General features: G+C 39.3%; 3 protein-coding genes across 3 annotated transcripts; 1 reads left to right on the top strand and 2 right to left on the bottom strand.

Annotated features, from left to right (window-relative positions):
* Nucleotides 1–5,664: 5,664 nt before the first annotated feature.
* LOC141846113 (transcription factor MYB78-like) lies at nucleotides 5,665–6,852 on the bottom strand. The gene is made up of 3 exons (XM_074734101.1): nucleotides 6,598–6,852; nucleotides 6,398–6,527; nucleotides 5,665–6,314 (listed from the first exon to the last, which is right to left on the bottom strand). The coding sequence occupies exons 1-3, from the start codon at nucleotides 6,752–6,754 to the stop codon at nucleotides 5,855–5,857; spliced, it is 747 nt and encodes a 248-aa protein (XP_074590202.1). The 5' UTR covers nucleotides 6,755–6,852; the 3' UTR covers nucleotides 5,665–5,854.
* Nucleotides 6,853–11,584: 4,732 nt separating this feature from the next.
* LOC141845936 (AP2-like ethylene-responsive transcription factor AIL6) lies at nucleotides 11,585–12,851 on the top strand. The gene is made up of 5 exons (XM_074733931.1): nucleotides 11,585–11,662; nucleotides 11,930–12,003; nucleotides 12,083–12,133; nucleotides 12,261–12,337; nucleotides 12,550–12,851. Exons 1-5 carry the CDS (start codon nucleotides 11,585–11,587, stop codon nucleotides 12,849–12,851), a joined length of 582 nt encoding a protein of 193 aa, XP_074590032.1.
* Nucleotides 12,852–16,697: 3,846 nt separating this feature from the next.
* Nucleotides 16,698–21,599, bottom strand: LOC141845871 (ABC transporter B family member 11-like). Its single transcript, XM_074733873.1, has 12 exons — nucleotides 21,303–21,599; nucleotides 21,186–21,240; nucleotides 20,918–21,093; nucleotides 20,618–20,839; nucleotides 20,296–20,534; nucleotides 19,671–20,196; nucleotides 19,296–19,569; nucleotides 18,321–19,201; nucleotides 17,976–18,242; nucleotides 17,622–17,885; nucleotides 17,251–17,544; nucleotides 16,698–17,166 (listed from the first exon to the last, which is right to left on the bottom strand). Exons 1-10 carry the CDS (start codon nucleotides 21,594–21,596, stop codon nucleotides 17,706–17,708), a joined length of 3,114 nt encoding a protein of 1,037 aa, XP_074589974.1. The 5' UTR covers nucleotides 21,597–21,599; the 3' UTR covers nucleotides 16,698–17,166; nucleotides 17,251–17,544; nucleotides 17,622–17,705.
* Between the last annotated feature and the right edge of the window lie 1,296 nt (nucleotides 21,600–22,895).

Raw genomic sequence — 22,895 nt, 5'->3', positions numbered from 1 at the left:
AAAAAAATCCAACGAATCTTTCTCCATCAATCGCTTTATGTTAAAAAAAAATTATCCTCAAGTTTAGAGTAGTATTAGAGCATCCACAATGGATGCTCTAACGGGGCGTTATAATATCCCATTGGTGTTAAACATCATTGTAGAGGGGTGTTATAACATTCCTCCAGTTGAATGCATTCAATTAAAAGTTGGGTGGGCTAGCTAGGAGGCTGGTCCACCCCACGTGTATTTTTTAATTATATTTATTAAAATAGTTAGTTTTAATGGCTATTTTAAAATTGAATAAAATTTTTAATATTATTTTTTAAAAATAGTAAAATTATTATTTTAAAAGTAAGATTAATAATAATAATAATTTTAATTTTAATATTTTAAAATATTTTAAAAATGTATTTATTTAATATGATATAATTTTAAGATGATTGAGTGGACGTTAGATGATAATCCAGAAAAAAGATCATCTAGTATCAAATAAATAAAATCTATTAACAACTGTTGGATTTTGAAAATCCTAAGCAATTCAAAGGCAACTTTATTTCTAAACTTGAGAAGTTGAAAATCAATTTTGCACACATCAATTCCATCTTACTTCAAAAACGCAGCATGAGATCATCCAAAAACTTTGACAATGGCATATATATTTTGTAGCCTTTTTAATTACACCTCCAAGCTGATGATAAGCATAAATTTGTAGATTTCCTTGATGAGTAGGACGGGTTGATACAACAACCTGCTCCATGAAGATACTGCGCACATGTTGCTTTGATTCATAAGCAATCCTCACGGATGCCACATGTCTGGCCCCACTAAGCGCGTCTTTATAGGTTTGAAACCTAGAGCATAAATAATTTGCAACCGCTTCTTTAGTGTCTTCGATTTCGTTAGATATCTTTTCCAACAAGACTGAAGGTGAGATACTGTCATGAGTAAGCATATCATAAATCCAGTGACTTTCCTCTTCTATATATGTTCTCATAATTTGTTGGGGGTGGACCGGTAAAATCCTCAAACAACTGAATTCTCTCGGATACATTTGTTTCTTGTTTAACCTCATCCTTCAGTGGCATATATTAACGTATTCAAACTCATCCTTCACTCCTTTTCCTATACAGTTGCCATCACTAGCACTTGACGCAAGACCTTGCTTCCGTAGCATGAGAAGCTTATCAACATCACCAAGTATCTCTTTGGCTTCTCATAAAGCAGATGATGAAATGCCTGGCAATTTGTGTCGTTGCTTCTTTGTCAACCTTTCCCATGTTGCAAGGTAACCAATTTCATCGACATCTTTATCCACAATAAATCTGTTTTCAACTTCGTTTCCCATAGCACTCCTATCTTTTTTTTTTGAGTAATCTTCTTCTTGTTGTTTGGCTTCATTAGTTGGAGTTTCCTGCACCTCATGCGTATCGATATGATGACTACTCTCCAACCTGAGCACCTCGTTCGAGTCGTCCATGGAAATCAGCAGACTCTCACGAACCACAAGACCTCATGATCATCACCATAAAACATCTTGTTAACCTTATCATCATCATAAATTGGATCATTAGTTGCCTCGATCTCATCTTCTATGTTTTCCACGTCTTCTTCAATCAACTGGTAAAACTCCTCCGTATAATTATCGATCGATCTTTCATCTGCCTCAACACCTAATGTGGTTGAAACACAATTTGAGTGTAGTCGAAGAGAGAAAAGTGACTTATAATCTTGGCTTTATCTTATTTGTCTCATGAGCATCGCAATTACTCCTATTATGTTGATACTCGACCTTTGAGTTTGATGGCAATCAGTTTGACTTTAATTCACACGATCAAACACTTGCTCATAATAAAAAATTCTCTCTACTTCGTTAAGCTAATCAATCAATATTCCTTATCTTGAAATGTACTAGAAAACTTGACAAGATCAATTGAAAATCTGATATCTCCGTACCGTTCCACTCAACCACAATTCTACAATTGTGATAAAATTAGGATAAGAGAACTTATGACCTTCAAAATCCCGCATCGCCAGATACAAAAGAATACCAGAAAATAAAAAAATAGGAGAAAATGACACGGTCAAAGATATTATTCATCAACAAAATTAACCTTAAATATTAACTAAATAATTATTTAAATAGATCCAAAATCTTAAGATGCAAAAGAAAAGAACAAATCCTAATAGAAAAAAAAATCTTAACATATTCAAAATCCTTAAATATAAAAAATAAAATTACCAAAAATAAAAATTTTTAAAAATAATAAAAAAGATCCGATGAATCCTCTTACATCAATTAAATTGTACTTGAAGGCAATTGAAGATGTTTAGAATGCGATATTGGAAAGTCATCTTTTAACAACTTGAAAAGCCCTGTACAAGATTTTTTTGAATCTTCTATGTATCCTCATGTGTAAGTTTAAAGGGGTATTTATAAGTGCAAGGTGACTCTTGGATTCACCCTCACATTCATCTCTCCTCATTTCTTCAATAAATTAATCCTTCAATAAATTAAAAACAATTGGCTCTCCATCTCCTTCAATGGTTGGGAGGTGAAGAGTTGTGGGCTTGTCAGCCATAATATAAATTATATTTTGATGTTTAAATAATATATTTATTATTAAAATTGTTATGGGTGTTATAACCGAACTAAGACACACCACTTGAGTCCTATCCACTCGATCAAACTCATATTTTGACGCTAATCCACTCGGCCAAGCACTGCAAGGAGTCATCCAAGCTAGTAAGGAGTCAATTGTCTCAGGCAGAGTCCTCAGGCTGAGTCCTCAAGTCGAGTCCTCAGGTCGAATCCTCAGGTCGAGTTCTCAGACAGACTCCTCAGGCAGAGTCATCAGGCCGAATCCTCAGGCAGAGTCCTCAGATAGAGTCCTCAGGCCAAGTCCTCAGGCAGAGTCTTCGGACCGACTCCTGACTCTGGCCAACTTCTCTCCATCAGCCAGATTCCACCGTCTCGGCCCAGATTCGACTCATACGAATCTCACCCCTCGGTGCCCTGCTTCATTACGTTTTCCATCATTTTCTCTGACAGCCTCATACCCCGTAATTATGATCGTAGTGTTGACACTCACGTGCGAAATGACACTATAATCGTAAGTCAACGATGGGACTGTCACACTGATCATTCCATCCCTTCTAACCATATCATGATTAATGATGGGACACCTTCCTTAATTGGATGAGATGTGACCTCCTTCTCAGGTATATAGCGACCACTCCTCTCCGCGATCAGGTACGCATACACGCGCGCTCACGACCTCTCTTCTGCCTCTTGTTCTTTTCATCTTCTTCCTCCTGCATCACCGACTGACTTGAGTGTCAGAGTGGTCGAGCCAGGGCACCCCTGGCCTTCCTTCTCACAGTTTCTATGCTTGCAGGAACTCCAGTACTCGGTGCTCAGGGCTAGTCTTCGGGGATGTGTCCGGGAGGCGATCTCAACAGGAACAAAAATTATATTTGAATAAGTCAAATAAGTTAAGTTTAACCATATACTTGACATTATATAAAGTTCAAATGCGTTCAGATTGACTAGGCATAAACACTTGCCAGTTGGCAGTATGAAAAGTTTAAGTGAATCGAGGCTAACCAGACACTTGACAGTTAGAAGTCCATTAAGAAGTTGACATTTGGGAAATCCAGTAGGTGTTGGCATTGGTAAAAGTCCAATAGGTGTTGGCAATCAAGGAAGTCCAATAACAAAATTGGCAAGGAGAAAAGAAAATTTTAAGGCATATCATAGAGAATTGGATGCTTGACAGTTAATGAAAAGTCTAGGTACATTATAGAGAACCAAGTGTTTAGCAAGTAATGGAAATCTCCAATAGGTTATGGAGAAACAACTAGCTAGCATATGAGGAAGTCTATGTAGGTCAATGAGAGCGAAAGTTTAAGTAGGTCAATAAGAATCGAATACATAGTAGCGGAAGTTCAGATAGGCCAATGAGGATTAGAAACTTATCATTGACAATTCTAGTAGATCAATACTAATTGGATATTAGACAGTAAAAGTCTCAAAAGCATAGAGGTTTCTTAGCACCACGAAGATTACTTCAGTCAACATTTGAGAGTTTAAAATTTTAATTTTATATTTAATTTTATTTATGTGTTTTTCCTTACAAAAGGAGATACCAAGAAATTTATTTTTTTTATTATTTTCTCTCCATCTATCTATTCAAGTAAAATATATTTCTATCTCTCTTTCTAAGCTTTCTCTTTACTACAAACTATTTATCTTCTATGTCATCACACCCTCCACTTAAATATGGTTGTTTTATAATTATCTTCAATCTTACTATAATAATGCAAGTATTATAAACCATTTGACCTTTACACTTGACACCAATTATTTTTATCTAATATTAATATTATTATATTTTAGTACGACGAAGTATAGATATATCATCATAATTATCTTTTTGATCAATTATATATATATGTTCGATGATAGATTTTCCATATATATATATATAATTTTATTATTACATAAATTATATCCTTTAGCAAATTATTATTTAACGTATAATGTAAATCAAGTGGTCTGTATAAACTTAATAAGTTAAAGTTAGATATTGGATGAACAAAAAGAATAAAATAAGCCCAATGAGTGACTTACTAAGATATCTAAATGTGATGAACAAAGTGAATGAGTTAAAGTGGGATAATCTTGCATTAAAAATTCAAGGCAAATGTGTTGGAAAATTGGCTCCGATGAAAAGGTGGAAGAGTCCCACATTGGAAAATTCAAAGCAAATGGGTTGGTATATATTAAATCACACCATTAAAATGATACTAATATTATTGAATGAAGAGCTTTCTTTTTATTAATTGAAACAAATTAACCCATTTAAAAAAATCATTAAAAATGAACTGTCAATCCAGCTCAATGGGTAACCAACCTATTGACTTAGTTATGATTCTGGGCCAAGTTTAGCTTGGACCCAACCCATGGGTGGATCTAGATTGAGGTAAATAAGTTTAGGCCAATTTGTATTAGAAAGACGAGAAAGTTTCGGAGACATGGACGATTCAACCTTAGTAAGGCTCAAATTAGAGTGATTCAACCTTAGTGAGGCTCAAATCAGAGTGTCGTTAATATGGATTGATAGTCAACTAATGATGCAACTAATATCTCAAAATTATGGTTTGGACAAGTTCAAGATTTTACTAGTCGACTTAGATTCATGTAGAGGCTTACAAAAGTTGATTCGTGCATGGAGGCTCCCTGTTCTAGGGTGAATATTGTTGTGTTCCAAAGTCAACCTTTAGCATAGAAAATTACTTAGTACTTGCATTTCATCTGCAATTTTTTTTGGTACTTTGTTGTTATTATAACATATAGGTATTATAAGAGGTTTTTTCACTTCTAAAAGGTATCTACAAAGAGTGATCCATCTTACGGATCATATGTCGTATAGCAGGAATCAAGGATGCATAAATCTCATGTGATTTGTATTTCTTCTCGTAGTTCTTGTGTTTGAGTTTATTTTTATTTGTGTACTAATTCATTGTAGACAAAAACACGAAAACGACAATCGAAAAGCGTCTATTCACCCTCTCTATGCGCTTAGTGTAGTTAATTTGAAGGATGTTGGAAGTTGCTGAGTGGCAATTTGCTGAGGATAGTGCATTTATGCTTAGTTCACTTCAGTAAAAGGGTGAATTATACACAAAATTACTCAAATGATGGCTTGTCAATCCATCCATGGATTGGTTTTTGGCCAAAGTTTAATCTGCCCAAATTGACGTCCATAGATTGATTTCAAAATGACGTCCATAGATTGATTTCAAGAACCAAAATGGTGAACTTTCCGACACAATTATTTACAATTGCTTCCTTTTAATTCCTTCCCATAATTTAACAAAGCTCTTGCAGCAGCCAAATGTCCTCCACACTCCACAAGCTCTGCTCCATGTCCATCATCGTCGTCGATTCCTCATAAGCTCCACCACTTAGAAGCGATTCTGCCCAGCCGTCGCTCCACTCCGCCATCGGGCAGTTATTCGAGGAAGCCGACGAGTCCTTAGAACTGTTGGAGTCCTGCGGCCAAGTCGTTGCTTGAGCCGGCTCCAAATTTGCCTCTGCCGGAGATTCTTGAGCCGTCGGGGAGGTGGCGTTTGCCAGCGCAGAGGAATACGTCGCCGCCTGGATCCTCTCGGCCAGCCGGGGCATCCACAGCTGGCGTATCACGTCCTTGAACTGCTTGCTGTTGGCGTCGCACCGGAGCTGCTTTGCGTGCTTCTGCACTCTCGTCCTCCAGTAGTTCTTGATCTCGTTGTCTGTTCTCCCCGGTAAATACTGAGCTATCTTCGACCACCTGCACGATCAAAATCGATCTCGTAATTGATGATCACAGCGCCATGGATATGGTACTTTTCATATTCCGAACTAATTACTCACCGGTTTCCCCAACAGGAGTGAAGTTCGAGGATGAGGAGTTGCTCTTCCGGAGTGATGTTACCACGGCGGACGTCCGGGCGGAGATAGTTAAGCCACCGGAGCCGGCAGCTCTTCCCTGTTCTTTTCAGCCCTGCAACATGCGCCTTGCAATTTTAGACGACGAATGCCTCAACTAAACTCCGAGCAATCAAAAGACCAACCTGCGCAACGGGCCAGTGAATTCCATTGTCCTTCTCCATGATCAGCAATGTAATTCATCAGCAGCAAGTCTTCTTCCACACTCCACGGCCCTTTTCTCAGCCCCACCTCCTCGCTGATCGCTGTCACGGAGCCACAAGCATTCGCCTCGCACGTCATGGCAACACTAGCTTCCTCTGTAGACGAGTGGGAGAAAGAAGGTGGAGAAAATGATGGTTGAGCTCTTGGAATTGGAGAGGTGATGCAATGAAACTTTATATAAGCTCCAGTAATCAATCTTGTGATGGAATTGCAGCCAATGGCAGAGGCTTTAAGGGATTCGAACTGGGACTTTTTTCTCTTTTTCTTTTTTGTCTTCAATCGCTTCCAATCAAGTGTACAAACGCAAGGAAAGAAAGAAGAGTCGACCCGGTTGGTTATTTCTTCTAGATAAGAATTTGACTGAGATGGGAAGGTGGTCAACGTCCTCAACTTGAGTTTAAGAAAATGTTGGTAGTGCACAAACAAGGACACTCATGTTAGGTCAAAGTTTGACGAACGGGAGCTACATATTCTTTCTTAAACTGCGCGTCCAACTTGCTCGAGAAAAAAACAACATCGTCCCATGGGTGATTTCCAGGAGGGGTTGACTTGCATGCCGCAATCCAACAGGAAGTCAAATCAGTGAGCTGGATGGTTGACCATTACCCGAGCTAGCCAACGTGGGTGGAATCGATGCCATTCTTCTCTCTCTCTGTTCCTTTCCTCGCATCAGTTTGGGAGCCACGTTGTGAGAACACTGTTCCTATTCGGCACGGGAGGAGAAGCCAGATCTGACCATGGCCGACGCGTGACGACAGCGGCCGTGGAAAGTAGTAGAACGGTGCGTTGTTTTCTTGGGAAAGGGAAGAAGAATGGCATCAGGGTAGTTTGTCTGCATGCGGGACGAGGGCCGGCCGAGAAATTAAAGTCAAAGTCTCCGACCGACTGTGTGAAAACGCCGTGGTTAGGGGGATGTCATGTCGATGAGAGGGTCGCCGGAGAGAAGCTTCCACAAACGACGGAGGGAGGCCGGAGGCCACTGGGTTTGGGGGCAAACGAACCAGCCAATACTGAAACAAATGAACTCCGGTGGCAAAAATTCTGCTGCAGATGCAACGATTAAGTAATTTATCTGTTTGATGTAAAGAAATCAACAAGTTTATCTGTTACGAGAATTATACTTTTGCTCCTGTGACATAACTGAGTTGGCTATGACGGAGCAAAAGGTAAATGTTTGAATCTCGATGAAACTAAGACAATACTCTCTTCCGTCATGATCAATTACAACTTTTAATTTACCTCCTCATAGATTATGGTAGAACCGACAAATGCCACTTTTTTTGCAAAAGAAATAGCGCTTTTGAATTTCTGACTAAATCTATGAGTTTAATATGTTCAACAAGTATAGAAAGTCAATTAGATTTGATATAAAATCAATTAACACATGACTAATATAGTTATTGATATGGGTACGTAGCCACCAATTCAAAGTAAACACAAGTCGTCACGATGACTCAACGAGGTCTCTTTATCATTGGTGTGGAAGATCTTATCATCTTTTAGGGGTAGACCTTAACAAATTGAATACTCATTAGGTAGAGGGAGTTTTTTTTTTTAATATAATTTAGATATTCAATTTTTACAATCTAATTAATTCTAGAGCTCTAGTGTATATGGAGCTCAAAGCTTTAGGGACTCATGAACTCAAAGCTTTGCCTAATGACCAATATGGTATAAAGCAAAACTCAATTCCACTATAATTATGTCTTGAACATCTTGACCTCAAGTTAGACGAAGAATTAGGGAAAAGGCATATCCTCCTAACCGACTTGTCAAACCCTAACCAAGTAGAAGCATCAAGCCTTTAATTGCAACAAAAGCCATTCATATGGGAAGTGCAAGAGGAACCATCCAAAGGAACTTTCAAGTATCCACCATGGACATACATGATGGGAACATTGTTTTGATAGAGCTGATGGTCACTTGGCAAGCAAGAATTCTTTACATTGGATGATCAATGTGGTCAAAATGTCGAGTTTTTTTAACCACATTGTGTGGCATGGAACATAAATGGATTGCATTCTTATTAATTAGCCAAATTGTTTGTTTTGTCATGTCAATACATATTTATATAGATTATTGTGTTGCAATTGTGGTATGTGCTTGCATATGTTTAAATTTTCATTGTGTTGCTAATTGTTTTGTGACCTTGCTAAAGTATTAACAAAAAAAGTTTAGAAATCTTATTTGCAACCACAAACGGTATGGAGGTCCAAGAGAGGATGCTAGCCTTGATTAAGCACTAGCTAGTTAGTTTGGTAATACATAAAAGGGAACACAACAAATTTTGTCTATTCCACAATAAACATAAGCATGATCTAACACATCGAGTGCACCTTGTGTTGATTCTTCAAGAACAAAGGAGGTGAGTCAAGGGGAAAAAAAAGCCAAAAGTCATAGTCGATCTAACACACTAAGGCTGCAATGGTCAAATAACTTAGGATCTCCAAGAGTTTAATAGACTGATGATAGAAATTAATTGACTAACCGTTAGCATACTAATGACTATAGCAATTGAAAAAATAGTCAATTGATGGTAGATCCAATTGTCTAATATAGGATAGAATAGTATAGCAGAAGTGAAAGGCGAAGATGCTGAAAATTATAAAAAAGTGACTAAAAAGGAGCATTCAAAGGTTGACGAAAATATTTATTATTTATTTTCATAAGTTTGTTTAGCCTAATCCCCTAAATATTCACTTATAAAGTTTGTTATTATAAGGGGTTTCTCCACCTGTAAAAAATATTTAAGAAGGAGAAAGATATTAAAATTTTAGAAGGGTTGTGCAGTATGAATAAAAATTTCGAATCATGTTACATTGTCATGTTAAAAGTGTGGTATGCTTATATTTGTTTATATTTTATTTATGTTGCTAATCTTGTTTGTGTATCATTGCGAATATTTTTTTACAAGTATAAGATTTTTATTTGTAGGCCAAATACTATTCAACCCTCCTCTAGGAAGCTATTTAAGGACTAATAATTGAGAAAACTTTAAGCTAAGGAGGGAACAATTAATGCCAATGTGAGGAATTGTTGTTGAAAGCCAAGACATGGAGTGTATAAAGTTTTTAGCATTTGAAAAAGAAAGATGGAAATTTCATTTAAAAACAATTTTGGAATGCTTCTTTCCATAATATGAGGTACAAGAAAATTCTTCACAGATGGTCGTGGGATCGACTGTGTGGGACCGCTAGGATGGCGGATTCTACCTTTTTACAAAAGAGGTACAAGAAAATTCTCAATTTTTTAAAAATATAATCAATTTCTTAAAAATATTGACATTAAAAATTATTTTTTTTGAAACAAATGAGTCTTAATCATCTAAATAGTCAACTTCATGTGTATTAAAACATTATGAAAAGAGTAGACCGTAGAAATACTGCAGCAAACAAACAAACAAAAAATCTACACTACGTTGGCACCTCGCTAGATTGTTCATAAAATAGCCTTCCAAAGAACAAATATTAAATCCAAATTTCAAGCAACTGTCAAAGCATGAATATTAAACCCACATTTAATGCTAAAAAGTCAAAAATTGTATATAATTCTGTCAATGATCAGTCACTCAGCCATTATAATACTTGATAGATTGTCAACTTCGGAGCCTAACCCATCCTTGTCATGAACACAATGCTATTCTTAATTTAATGAACTTTACTGTTTGCAATGTCTAATAAACCAAATTATCATTATTTTTGTGTTACTTCCACAGTAAGACAAGGATTAGTTGGTCGTCGTACAATTAAGAAACGCAATTTGTAAACTCATGTGATTAGTACTCAGTCCAACATTCTAGATGAGGCATCTCTTCTTTTGCACTCCATCAAGAGAGCAGTGGCAAAGATCTGAACAAACATGCAATGATATATGCCCTGTGGAAATTCATCAAGGTTCTTAATTATATGAAACGTTTTTGACTATTCTTTTGACTTCAAACTCGTGCCGTAATCAGCAAACTCAATTGAGAGCAAACAAAGCCCCTTCAAAAATAAATGCAGTCATATGATTTGATATCCACTTTGGACAAACTAAGCATGAATGAAGCTAAAACGGTGTACTGATAGTGCAACGTACCAAACAAGCTTGATTAGGTGAGGACTAATGTAGTTGAAGTGTTCCAATTACTTATGGAAGAGGCAGATATTAGTTACTGATACAGTGCAAGCCCAAGAACATGAGTGGATTGATGAGGTAGAGATAATATAAAAGACTTGGGGACACTGAACTGCTTTACTTTAACGGGGACAATGCATTTCCTAATAGCTGCTGGTTGTTTCTGTGGAAAGAGATTTAGATTTCATAGCAACTGGCAGCATAGATGGTATGGAAATCAAGTGCTACAATACTATTTCACTCAATTGTTTCAGACATGTTCAGACAAATTTGTTGAAGTGAAAGAGATAAATGTTACTAATATAGTAGAGCAGATTTAGATCATGCTAGGGATTAGAGATTGTATCAGTTGGTTATGGAGCTCAAACGGAGAATACAATGTTAAAGTTGCTTATGAACTGCTATCTCATACTGGGATTTTAAAGGAAAATTAGGAAAAGGTATGGTGTGTCATTAGAGTGCTGAAAGGTAAAAAAGTATCTATCTGGCTGATATTGCATAACAAGATCGATATGAATGCTAGACTCATCCAAAGGGGTATGTTTCTTGAGGATAATTCATGCATGAATTTGGTGCGATGCAAAACTGGAAACCAGAGATCACTTATTCCTCCAATGACTCCTTAGCAGTATGGTATCAGTTGATGCCTTTTCTGAACAGTTTGCCATTGTTTGAAGATGGTGAGGAAATTAAAGATAGAATGTTCAGAGTTTAAGTGGCTCCAGACAAGATTATCAGATGAACTCAGTGAGGCAGTGACTGATTGGAGCTCCAACAAAAGCTTGACCTACTATGGATCGCATGTTTTCACAGTTCAGAGAAATTTTGGAGGGTTCATTCAGTTTCTTAGAACCTCTATATCTCAAAGAGGTTAGCTAGCAGGACATGGTTTAACGTCTTACTATCAGCTGTATTTAAAGAAGCCATCAGAAATTTTGTAGTTTGATTGCTGATTCTATCAGCTAGTAGATAAGGCCCTTTCTACTAACAATGCCTACTGTCCTTGTAAATGTATGCAGATAATAAATACAATTTAATCACTTCATAATGTTTAATTATTACTCCCCTTCCTCTCACTCTTTAGCTCTTATAATGCACAACTTTTTTTGCTGTTATAAACAAAATTTAATTATGCAGGTGAGTAATTATAGCCAGGAGATTGAGAAAATGATGTACATGTCCAAGCAAGAGTTTATTGCATCTATAAGAAGGTATAGCTCCACAAATCTGTTAATCATCTAGCTAAAGAATCGCTGCATGTGCTTGTTTGATTTCTGTCTGGATTTCTAGAAGAAGCAGTGGATTTTCGAGGGGTGCTTCCATCTACAGAGGAGTGACTAGGTGAAAACTTATACTCCGGATCCTTAAGACAAAACAATATCTTGCTATTAGACGATGCCTGCTGATACGTACAAATTACGCTTCACAACTTGCTAAGCTTGAATGCTTAATTTCTGTAACTTATCAGGCATCATCAACATGGACGGTGGCAGGCGAGGATCGGCCGTGTCGCAGGCAACAAGTATCTCTACCTAGGAACCTTTGGTGGGCATCTCACAGTAGTTTCAACTATAAATTCCTTTGGAATTGAAATCCGAGTATCTGTTTTAGACTGATTTGTTTTTGCATCCTGTGTTTAAGATCTAGATATCAGTTAGTGGTGCACCATCTTTAGTAAATGAAAAAAAGACCAATTATTCCACATTTTGAACTTGGAAGGCACTAAACAGTTGGACTCTCTTTCTCTCTCTCTGCAGTGATCGAAGAAGAAGCCGGTGAGGCGTATGATGTGGCTGCCATCAAATTTCGAGGCCCAAATGCTGTCACCAAGTTTGAACTTAGCAGGTACGACGTGGAAGCAATTGCAAACGCTGATCTACCAATCAGAGTTGCTGCGAAACGGATCAAAGTGTGTCTCCCAGCCGAGCACAACCAGCTGCTTGTTGATAAAGTTGAGAATAGGCAACATCTGGACAATGTGCCACCGCACATCTTCGGTGACTTTACGCATCTTCAAGCTCCCCCGGGCACAACAGCTCCTTGTACTTGTTCACTGTAAAAGCGCAACGCAAGAATGCGGCTGGTGCTTGTTTACGGCAAATGACCAACTCAGGAACCAAGTTGACGGCCAGCAACGAAGGGAGAGCAGTGTTCTCTCCAGCACAGTGATGCTAGTCTTTTGGATTGGGTTCTGCATGGCCTAGCATCTAAGCCACACTGATCCTTTTTTTGAATATAGTGGAGGAAAAAATAATCCTTCTTCCTATTTTGTTTAGGAGAAATGAGATTCAGTTCCATGAGTCATTTGGGGTTGGATAGGATAGTTTTGAGTGTTAACTCTTTAATGCATGTAAAGCACGTATTTTGTTTAGACTTTTAGTTTGTGCTTTTGATGTGAAGCCGTAGCCTAATTTAAGTTGATTAGTATATATGCTTGCTTTGATTCTCCTATTCAGAGTAACTAGCACATGCATTTAGCTTGCTCGATCGATACTATTGGCCTATCTACTTGAGTCGGCACAATTGACTGGATTTGCTGACAATCTATTTGTAGGATTTGCTTAGCTTGATAGGCCTGCCTGACTAGTCTAGTTAAGTTTGACTCATCTAACTTTTCTATTCTCAGTTCAATAGATTGACCTAACTCACTTGCTCCAAATGGTTGGTCCATTCGGGCTGGATGTCAACGGAGGATTTGAAGACAGGAGAATCATGTCGATTTGAGCCACCACCAGGACCCCTCCTGTAAAGCGATGGTGGAGGTTGTAGAAATGATCGCGGTGGGCTCGTTCCTTCTCCGCCTCATGCTTCCGGGCCTTAGCCTCCTCATCATCGCGGCACTGCGGCAGCTGCAAGAAGCGCCAGTGAGGGCTGAACTATTAATACCCTAGTGGAATTTTGATACGTAGTTAAATAAATTTAAAATTACATCCTATGCTATTTAATATGTATGTCTAAATGTATAGAGACTTAGGAGATCATACGTAATATCTAGATGATGAACTTTAGCAGAAGATGCAAATGAGCAAAAAGGATGACATAAAAAAATAAGTCGTCGGACTGAGTGCATCCGAGGGACGAGGAGCTACAGAAGAGTACTCTGGCAAAGTGAAAAGGACGCACGGGAGTGAGACGGAAGAGCTCGAAGCATCCGAGAGATGAGAAGCTGGGAGGAAGACTACGCAAGGCGACCAAGGTAAAACGGAGAACGGAGGAGAAAAATGATCAACACAAAGTTGACCATTCCAAACCCATGGATCCACTCCGGGCGCCCCCGCTTCCAAATGCACGGATACCCGAGCCAAGTCAGCGTGAGCCGTCACTGAAGCAGATGATGAGGATGAAGTCCACGTCAGCGGAGTCCAGACACTCGAAGAGTTTCACCTGGATCGTGAGGAGTCATCTAGACCCATTGGCGGGTTGTTGACAGATTGGATTGAGATCAACGAATCCAAACACTCGGAAGGCTTCCAAGCACCCGAAAGTGTCACATCAGCATAATGGTCAGATTGAAATAAATGCTATAAATAGACTGAAGCTTGAAGAAGAATACACACACTCAAATTATCTGTTTCGGTCAGTTTATTGTTAGTCTACACTCAACCATTGTATGAGATTTCTCCACCTCCGGATCAATTCCGACGAGTAGACTCTTGATTGGATCTTTCATAGTCTTGGACTAACAATCCGAGGGTTGTAACCAAGTATATTTTATGTCTCGTAGTTTCTTATGCTATATTTATATTCTAATTAGTATGTCCTTACTAAAACGTTAGCAAAAGAAAAATATCACTTGTATTATAGGTGGCTATTCACCCTTCCCCTCTAACGATCTACAAACAACTTCCGCTGCACCAACAATTTATTCTAAAAATTATTTTCCTAAATTTAGAACATAAAAAAACTTATATCCAAACTTTTATGATTTTTTTTAAACTCAACACCTATAATTTAAAATTTTTAAAGTTTAAAAAAATCCACCTAAATGTGTGGTGTAAATATGTTATATTTATATTCTAATTAGTATATCCTTGCTAAAATCTTAATAAGAGAAAGAGTTAATTATATTTGTAGGTCAATATTCACTCCTCTCCTCTAGCGATCTAAGAAAAGCTTCTGCTACACCAACACAAACTTGGGTGTGATGGGGGCTTGCTATTGACCACACAAAAAGAGGAGTCATCACCATTGTCGATAGATAGGGCAGAGGACTCATTGAGAGCAAAGTCAAAGACGGTGATGCGATCTCTATCGGCGACCAATCGAGCGGTGTTAAAGCCAAAGTTAGGGTTGCGGATCCACTCAATCCGCTTGCTTGTCTCATCGTCCTCCCTTGCTATTGTTTGATTAATATTTAATATCCTCACTAGATTGAGCCGCTACCTCAGTAATGATGCAAGATAAATATGTTACAGTACTTGCCTCTTTTAGACCAAAGACATGATGATCTAACTTCATCGACACTTCAACCATTATATCATTATCATAAACTGGATCATTAGTTGTCTCAATCTCGCCTTCCACATCTTCTTCAATTAACTGGTAAAACTCCTCCATGTAATTATCGATCAATCTTGCATCCTACCTCAACGTCTAACATCATTGAAACATAATCTAAGTATAACCGAAAAGAACAAAGTGACTCTTCATCTTCTTCTTTATGTTCTCCCAGTCAATGATCTTGATTTTGCCTTGTTTGTCTTATGAGCATCGCAATTGCTCCCGTCACATTGATGCTCGACCTTTGAGTTTGTTGGCAACCAATTTGACTTTAACATGATCGGATGCTTTTTCATAATAAAAAAAATCCTCTCCACTTCATTAAACCAATCAATAAATTTCTCGATCTGTGACGTAATAGAAAACTCAAGAAAATCAACTGGAAACTTGATGTCTCCATACTGCTACTTTGGACTATGACTTTGACAATTGTGATAGGAGTTTTATCTACTAAGACTTGTTAAACTTCCATTTGTTAGGATTTCACATCTCCAAGATTTTTGGTTTGTCACAATCTCATGAACTTCCACCTACTAACTAGTTACTTATCTATCAAAGAGCATATGCAATTTAATCAAAATCTTACATCTGCACACTTAACGTAAGAATATGAATTTTATCTAACTCAAACATTATGCTATTTTATCAACCACATCAAACCAACCCAACTCAACTATGATTGCATCACCAACCCATCCCCTTTAAGTCAAACTTCCTAGAGATCCATTGCACTAACAACCATTATATCTACAATCCAATTACCAACAACTTTACCTTCAAAATGATCTTTCCTAATATTGAAACTTTGCATGAGGGCGATTATTGGAGCCACTCTTTTGTGAAGTCTAATTGACCAATTCCATTCTAATTGTTCGTTGATGCTTCCTTGTGTCCTTTATTATCACTCTAAAAGTATTTTTCTCATGATTTACCTTTGTATAATGGTCACAAGTTTTGTTCTTTTCTTGTTCCCATCATTGTTAGCTAGAAAAATGATGACGAACTCACTCTCTTCTATTTTTTTTCTCTTATATATTGACCACTATTGTCTTTTCTCCTAAGTTATCATTTAGGATTTAAGGAGAAAAGATAATTCTTCCTATTGAAGAGACACAAAACTAGAATCATGCTGAGGTTCTTAAGTATTGAAGACCGATGGGGAAAGGGACCAAAAATAAATATTCCTTTTGTTGGTTTTGATCAATTATCCTCTTCTCTTTGACAACTTGAAGCTTTAGTATCATGCAAAGTTTTGATAAGTTAGGAGAGGGAAGAACATAGATAGGTGATAGAATAGGTATACAGTTAATTGAATTATTTCTTTGCTGTATTATATGACTAGGATTACTATCTAAATATACAGAGAGAGGCTGCTCAATTGTCAAACTAAGCTGCGAAAGATATATCCCATAAATAAAGATGATTTTATTTGATATATTGTTAACTAAAGATGCAACAAACAGTTGGAATTGTAGATAAAAGGCAAAACTTTGCTTTGTGCTGCAAGAGGGAGGCACATGTCAGTGTCCAGAGCTCACATGAAGTGCGACCAAGGAGGCATAAGCGCCATCTTTGATCTTCATCAGCTTCTCATGCTTTCCTTTCTCTACTATCACTCCATTCTTGACCACAGCAATCTCATCTGCTCCCTTTATGGTAGACAATCTATGAGCTATAACGACAGTGGTTCGATTGACCATGATTTGGTTTAATGCATCTTGCACCACTCTTTCAGATTCAGCATCCAGTGCACTCGTCGCCTCGTCCAGCAACAGGATCTTCGGGTCCTTCACGATGGCACGAGCAATGGCAACACGCTGTTTTTGCCCGCCGGAGAGCTGAACTCCCCGTTCCCCGACCAATGTATCATAGCCCTGCAATCGACGAGATCAGTATGCTAAGTTTTAGGCTGTCTGATGAATGCTAAAATGTTTTCTCAGATACCGCAACTGACTGACCTGCTGCAAACTACTGATGAACTTGTGGGCATTGGACAATTCTGCAGCAGATATGATCTCAGCTTCTGTTGCATTTCCCTCCTTTCCATAAGCTATATTGGCTCGAATTGTATCGTTAAAGAGAGATGGCTCTTGGCTCACCAAGCCCATCTGCTGCCTCAACCACCTCAGTTGAAACTTGCGAATTTCGATACCATCTAGCAGTATTTCTCCAGAATCAGGATTGTAGAATCGCTGCAACAGCGATACAACAGTCGACTTCCCACTGCCGCTCTCTCCGACAAGAGCAACCGTCTGATGATTCAAATTCCAAGCATTATAATTCAATTTGTGCTAAATGGCTCAACATAAACCAGCTAGTAATGATTTACCTTTCCAGAGTGGATCGACAAGCATAGATCCTGGAAAATCTGGATATCCGGCCGCGTAGGGTACCTGAAGCTCACATGCCTTATTTAGATGTTCCCCTTCAATCTTTCCGGTGTCGTTCCTGAATCATCGCTAGAATCTATTTTAGATTTTTGGTCAAGAATGGCGAATACTGAAGCTGTAGCAGTTTTGGCTTTGGAAGAATCTGGTGCCAAGGAGCTCGATTGAGATATCCCAATGGCTGCCATTGCAAGAGCAAAAACAACCTTCAAAAAAATTGAGAGCAATATTAGTAAGCATGGAATTGTTAAGACTTTTGATGAAAATACAAGGAAGAAAGGTTTTAAACTCAATACCCGGAATACTTTGTCAAAACTAGTCTTTCCACTGTCAACCAACCTTGCTCCTGCATAAAAGCTAGCTCCATAGACACAAAACAGCAAGAAGAAGGAGACACCGAAGCCAGTACCACTGATAATCCCTTGCCGAATTCCTTTTTGTGTAGGGCCTTCGCATTTCTGTTTGTACATCGTCATGATTTTCTCTTCGGCTGAAAATGAAGCAACTGTTCTGATGCTTCCTACTGCTTCAGTTGCAACTTGACTGGCTTCCTCGTACATCATCTACACCCATTTCGATCACAACTCATCAATCAAGAATCATACAGTATTATAACTTCTTGTGCATGTATTCGTTCGTACCTTTGCGTCTTTGCTAAATCCCTGCATAAACTTCAACTGTACGTATCCATTGAGTCCCAAGAGAGGCACCAAAGCGAGGATTATGAAAGAGAGTTGCCAATTGGAGACGAAAGCAATCACCAAGCCGGCGATCAATGTTGTAATGTTCTGAACAATTAATGAAAGTGCATCTCCCACAAGACTTCTGACTGAAGCTGCATCTGATGATAGCCTTGCCCCAATTGCACCACTAGAGTTCCCAGGATTATCAAACCATTCAATCTCCCTGTGAACCACTTTTCGAAATGTCATTAGCCTAATCCTCATTATTAACTTGGCTCCTGCAACACCAAACAAGTATGTTCTAGCTGGAATGGCCAATAAAGAAATGAAGCCAAATATCAGGAACATCAAGGACCAAAAGTTAGAGTCTTTCTTGAGCTTGTCTGGATCCCGCTCGTAGAATGCATTAATCACATTCGAAAGGAGAACTCCGTAGAATGGAAATATGACACCATTAACGACTGCAGCAACTGAACCGAGGATCAACACTGGGATCTCAGGCTTATTAAGATATGCCAGGCGACGGAGTGGTACTTCCTTGGACTGTTCAGCAGGTCTTTCCGGATCCACATTCTCAGATTTATCTGGTACATCGACACTTATCGGCAAACCAAATGGAAGATGAAAGGAATTGCTTCTGCTATATCTGCCTGATGATCCAAGGCTATTGGAACGGTGCATGGACATTTTTTTGCTGGAGGATCCAGCTGAACCAACCCACACATCAGAATTTTTTGAATCAGGTCTGTTTATGCTAACTGATTCTCGGTTCATTTCTTGCAGTCGTATAAGTTGGCTATAAGCTCCATTTGGATTCTCTAGCAGCTCATCATGTGAACCTGAAAAAGAAACAAATGCAGATAGATAAGCTGCAATTCTCTCAAGGAAGATGAATATTTGTAAAATTTTCTTCCTCAGGAGGAGTGTGTTTACCCTTTTCGACAATTGATCCTCGATGTACTACAGCAATGGTATTTGCATTTTGAATGGTGCTTAATCGATGAGCAACTACAACTGTGGTACGGTTTGCCATGACTCTATCAAGTGCTTCCTGTACTATCCTCTCTGATTCTGCGTCGAGAGCACTCGTAGCTTCATCCAAAAGCAAAATACAAGGATCTTTCAGAATTGCTCTGGCAATGGCAACTCTTTGCTTTTGACCTCCAGAAAGCTGAGTTCCATGATCTCCAACCATAGTGTCCAAACCCTGAATATTGTAGTTATCCTCAGTCCAGCATTTCAGACAAACAAGTGGATTGTATGGTAGAAAAGAGCTTGCTTGTGAACTAAAAGGAACAAAGTAGTTACCTGAGGCAATTTATCGATGAATTTGGCAGCATTAGCCAGCTCCACTGCAGCTCTGATTTCATCAACAGTGGCATTCTCCTTGCCATAGGCTATGTTATCTCTAATGCTAGTGGCAAACAGGACAGGTTCCTGACTCACAAGCCCAATTTTCCCTCTAATCCACCTGAGTTGAAACTCCTTGAGGTTCACCCCGTCGATGAGAACTTCACCAGCCTGAGGATCGTAAAATCTCTCAATCAAACTGATAACTGTCGACTTTCCACTTCCACTCTCACCGACCAGTGCAACTGTAGTCCCTTTGTGAATGGCCAAAGAGAATCCATTAAAGATTTGCTCATCTGGTCTAGTTGGATAGCTGAAGTAAACATCTTTCAATTCAATCTCCCCTTGAATATCGTCGAGCTTCTTTCCTTTGGGATCATACGGGTCAATTTCTGTCTTTCGGTTAATCGTCTGAAACATCTTGTAAGCAGCAGTTTGTCCTGCTGCAAATGCCGTAATGCATGGTGCTACCTGGCCTAATGAACTGCAAAATTGCATCAAGATGCACAGTTTTAATCCATGATTCAAAACAAAAACCATGATGTATCAGTTATGTACAGTCACACTTCAATTCTTCACTTACAAGGAGCCCGTGAGGATTGCAAATATCACATTGATGACCTTGCCACCAGTGTAATCCCTGTCCAGTATCAATTTCGCTCCGTACCATATTCCCAAGGAGTACCCAGCAAAAAAGAAGAGCATAACTGCACCGAGACCTAATCCAGCCACAAGACCCTCCTGAACACTTGCATGGTAGGCTCTTACCAAAGACTTATCATACTTCGTTACTGCTAGTCTTTCTCCTGTAAATGAAGCAACCTGAAATAGGAAGGCCATGAGTTAACATACGATCATCAAGGTTTAATTTACTAGTGAGAAAGAAGAAGAAGAAGAAAACTTACTGTCCTAATTGAACTGATGGCCTGCTCGACGACGGTCGCAGCTTCTCCGTAAGCTGTTTGTCCTCGGGAAGCCATTTTGGTCACGACGTTGGCCATGAGTCCTCCAGCAATCACCAGAGGAGGAATGGAGCATATCATCACGAGCGTCAATAGCCACCCCTCGATAAATGCTATTACGAATCCTCCAACAAAACTTGCAATTAGCTGAATGAATTTGCCCACCTGTTGATCCAGAGAGGAGAAGGATAAGAGTACTGCTGTTTCAGTGGAAAGAAAGAACATTGATCAAACAATTAATACCTTCTCGCCCATGGCATCCTGAATGAATACAGTATCACCCGACATCCTCTCGACAACTTCACCTGTATTTGTTTCCTTGTCAAAAAATGCAATCTCTTGCCTTAGTATCGTATTCAAATACAAGCTCCTTATATGTGCTGATTGCCTTTCCCCAGTAGCCATCCAACAGGCCACCTCTGAGAATAAATTAGAGTGCTCAACAGAATTATTATCATGTGGAACTAGAACTGATTCTGCTAATGAAGATGTCTAGTTGAAATATTCTTACGTAAGAAAGATGCCACGCCTGCTCCAATTGCTAGATAGACGAACTGCAGTGCTACCTGCATTCATTCAATTGTATCAGTAAAAGTTCACTCTTCTTAAGGAACTAAGAAGGTGTTACCTTGGAAACCTCATCGAGAACATCATGTGGGTTGGACTCTCCTCCAAAAGCCTGGATTAAATTTCCAAAAAGAACAGTCATAAGAGGAAGAGCAAGTCCATTCCCTACGGCACCCAGCGTCCCAAGGACCATCAAAATTACATCCGTCGAGTCTGCGAAGGAGAACAGCTTGTAAAACGGCACAGTATGCTTCTCCTTATCCTGATTGTCGTTCTGGCTTGGGGATTCATGCTCCTCAGTTGTTGCACCCTTAGAAGTAGATGCAGCAGCATCCTTTTTCTCTTCAGTTGCCATTCTCGCCCTGTACAGATCTCATTGAATTGGAAGGTTAGATTCATGACGACTCGATCCATCAAAACAACAACAACAACAACATTGAAAGAGGAAGAAAGTTTGGCAGTACCTTTTTGGGGGTTCTCTGATATGTTCCGAAATTAATGGGATGGAACTTGAAGGAATCCAGGGCGCAATTTAAGGAAGGAGGGAGGGCACTGAAAGTGTGGTTGATCGACAGTGGCCACTTTCTTGGTGATCAAGGAGCGTCCCGGCGTATTCTTGTCGACCACTCAAGCTCCAAAGTCAATGATTCTTTTGCTTTTCGTGCGACTATGCGGACAGCTGAGTCTTTTATTGGAACGTCTAACTGTTCTTCAAGTCTGGCGGCTCCAAGCGAATCAGAGAGGCCGAGCATTAATTCAAAGTAGAAATAGTAATTTTAAAAATATATTTAAAAAAATGTTCCCTATAATTTTCAATGTTGGGCGATAAGATTACACTTTCAATTGGGATCCTTGTAGCAATAAATTTCTATCATAAATTTATGACAGAAATTTTGACCATTCAATTTTAAAATCAACGGCCGATCACTAAATCCTTAAACCCTAAATCCCTAAATCCTAAATCCTAAATCTTAAACTCTAAATCCTAAACCCTAAACCCTAAATCCTAAATCTAAAATAAATCACTCATTCAATCTACGACCTGAATTTAATCTTAATTTTAAAATCGAACGGTACAGATTCCCGTCACAAATTTATGATGGAAATCTATTGTGACAAGCAATTTTTTTTTTTTTTCACTTTTGCCCAAGAATGCATCTTAATTTGAAATTTTAATATATATATATACCTGATCTCCTGCGCGAACCACCGTACGCGACACCTGCGCACCGCTCCGACCCACCGCCGTTTCCACCGCCGTCGCGCCGCCGTCCGGTCACCGACGGCCGCCGGACCGGATGCGTTGGAAAGCCATCTCGCTGGCGCTCCGGCCGGGGCCGGATTCCGGCCGGATTGTGGCCGGAATCCGGCCGGAATCCGGCCAGAAACGCGACAGAACGGCTGTTGGCCGATTTCAGCGGAAATCGGCCGGATTCCGGCCGAATCACGGCCGGAGACCGGCCGCGGTCGACGCGCCGGCGCCGGGCGCGTCGACCGCGGCCGGTCTCCGGCCGTGATTCGGTCGGAATCCGGCCGATTTCGGCCGGAATCGGCCAACAGTAGCTGTTGGCCGATTCCGACCGAAATTCGGCCGGATTCAGGCCGAATTTGGCCGGAATCCGACCACCGGACCCGGCGCCGGTGAGTTGCGCAT

The sequence above is a fragment of the Curcuma longa genome, chromosome 15, assembly GCF_044706935.1.
Source record: "Curcuma longa cultivar G26 ecotype Majalengka, Jawa Barat chromosome 15, ITB_CL_G26_1.1, whole genome shotgun sequence".
Lineage (NCBI taxonomy): Eukaryota > Viridiplantae > Streptophyta > Magnoliopsida > Zingiberales > Zingiberaceae > Curcuma > Curcuma longa.
The sequence above is the reverse complement of the archived record's forward strand: the minus strand, read 5'-3'. Positions and strand labels throughout refer to the sequence as shown.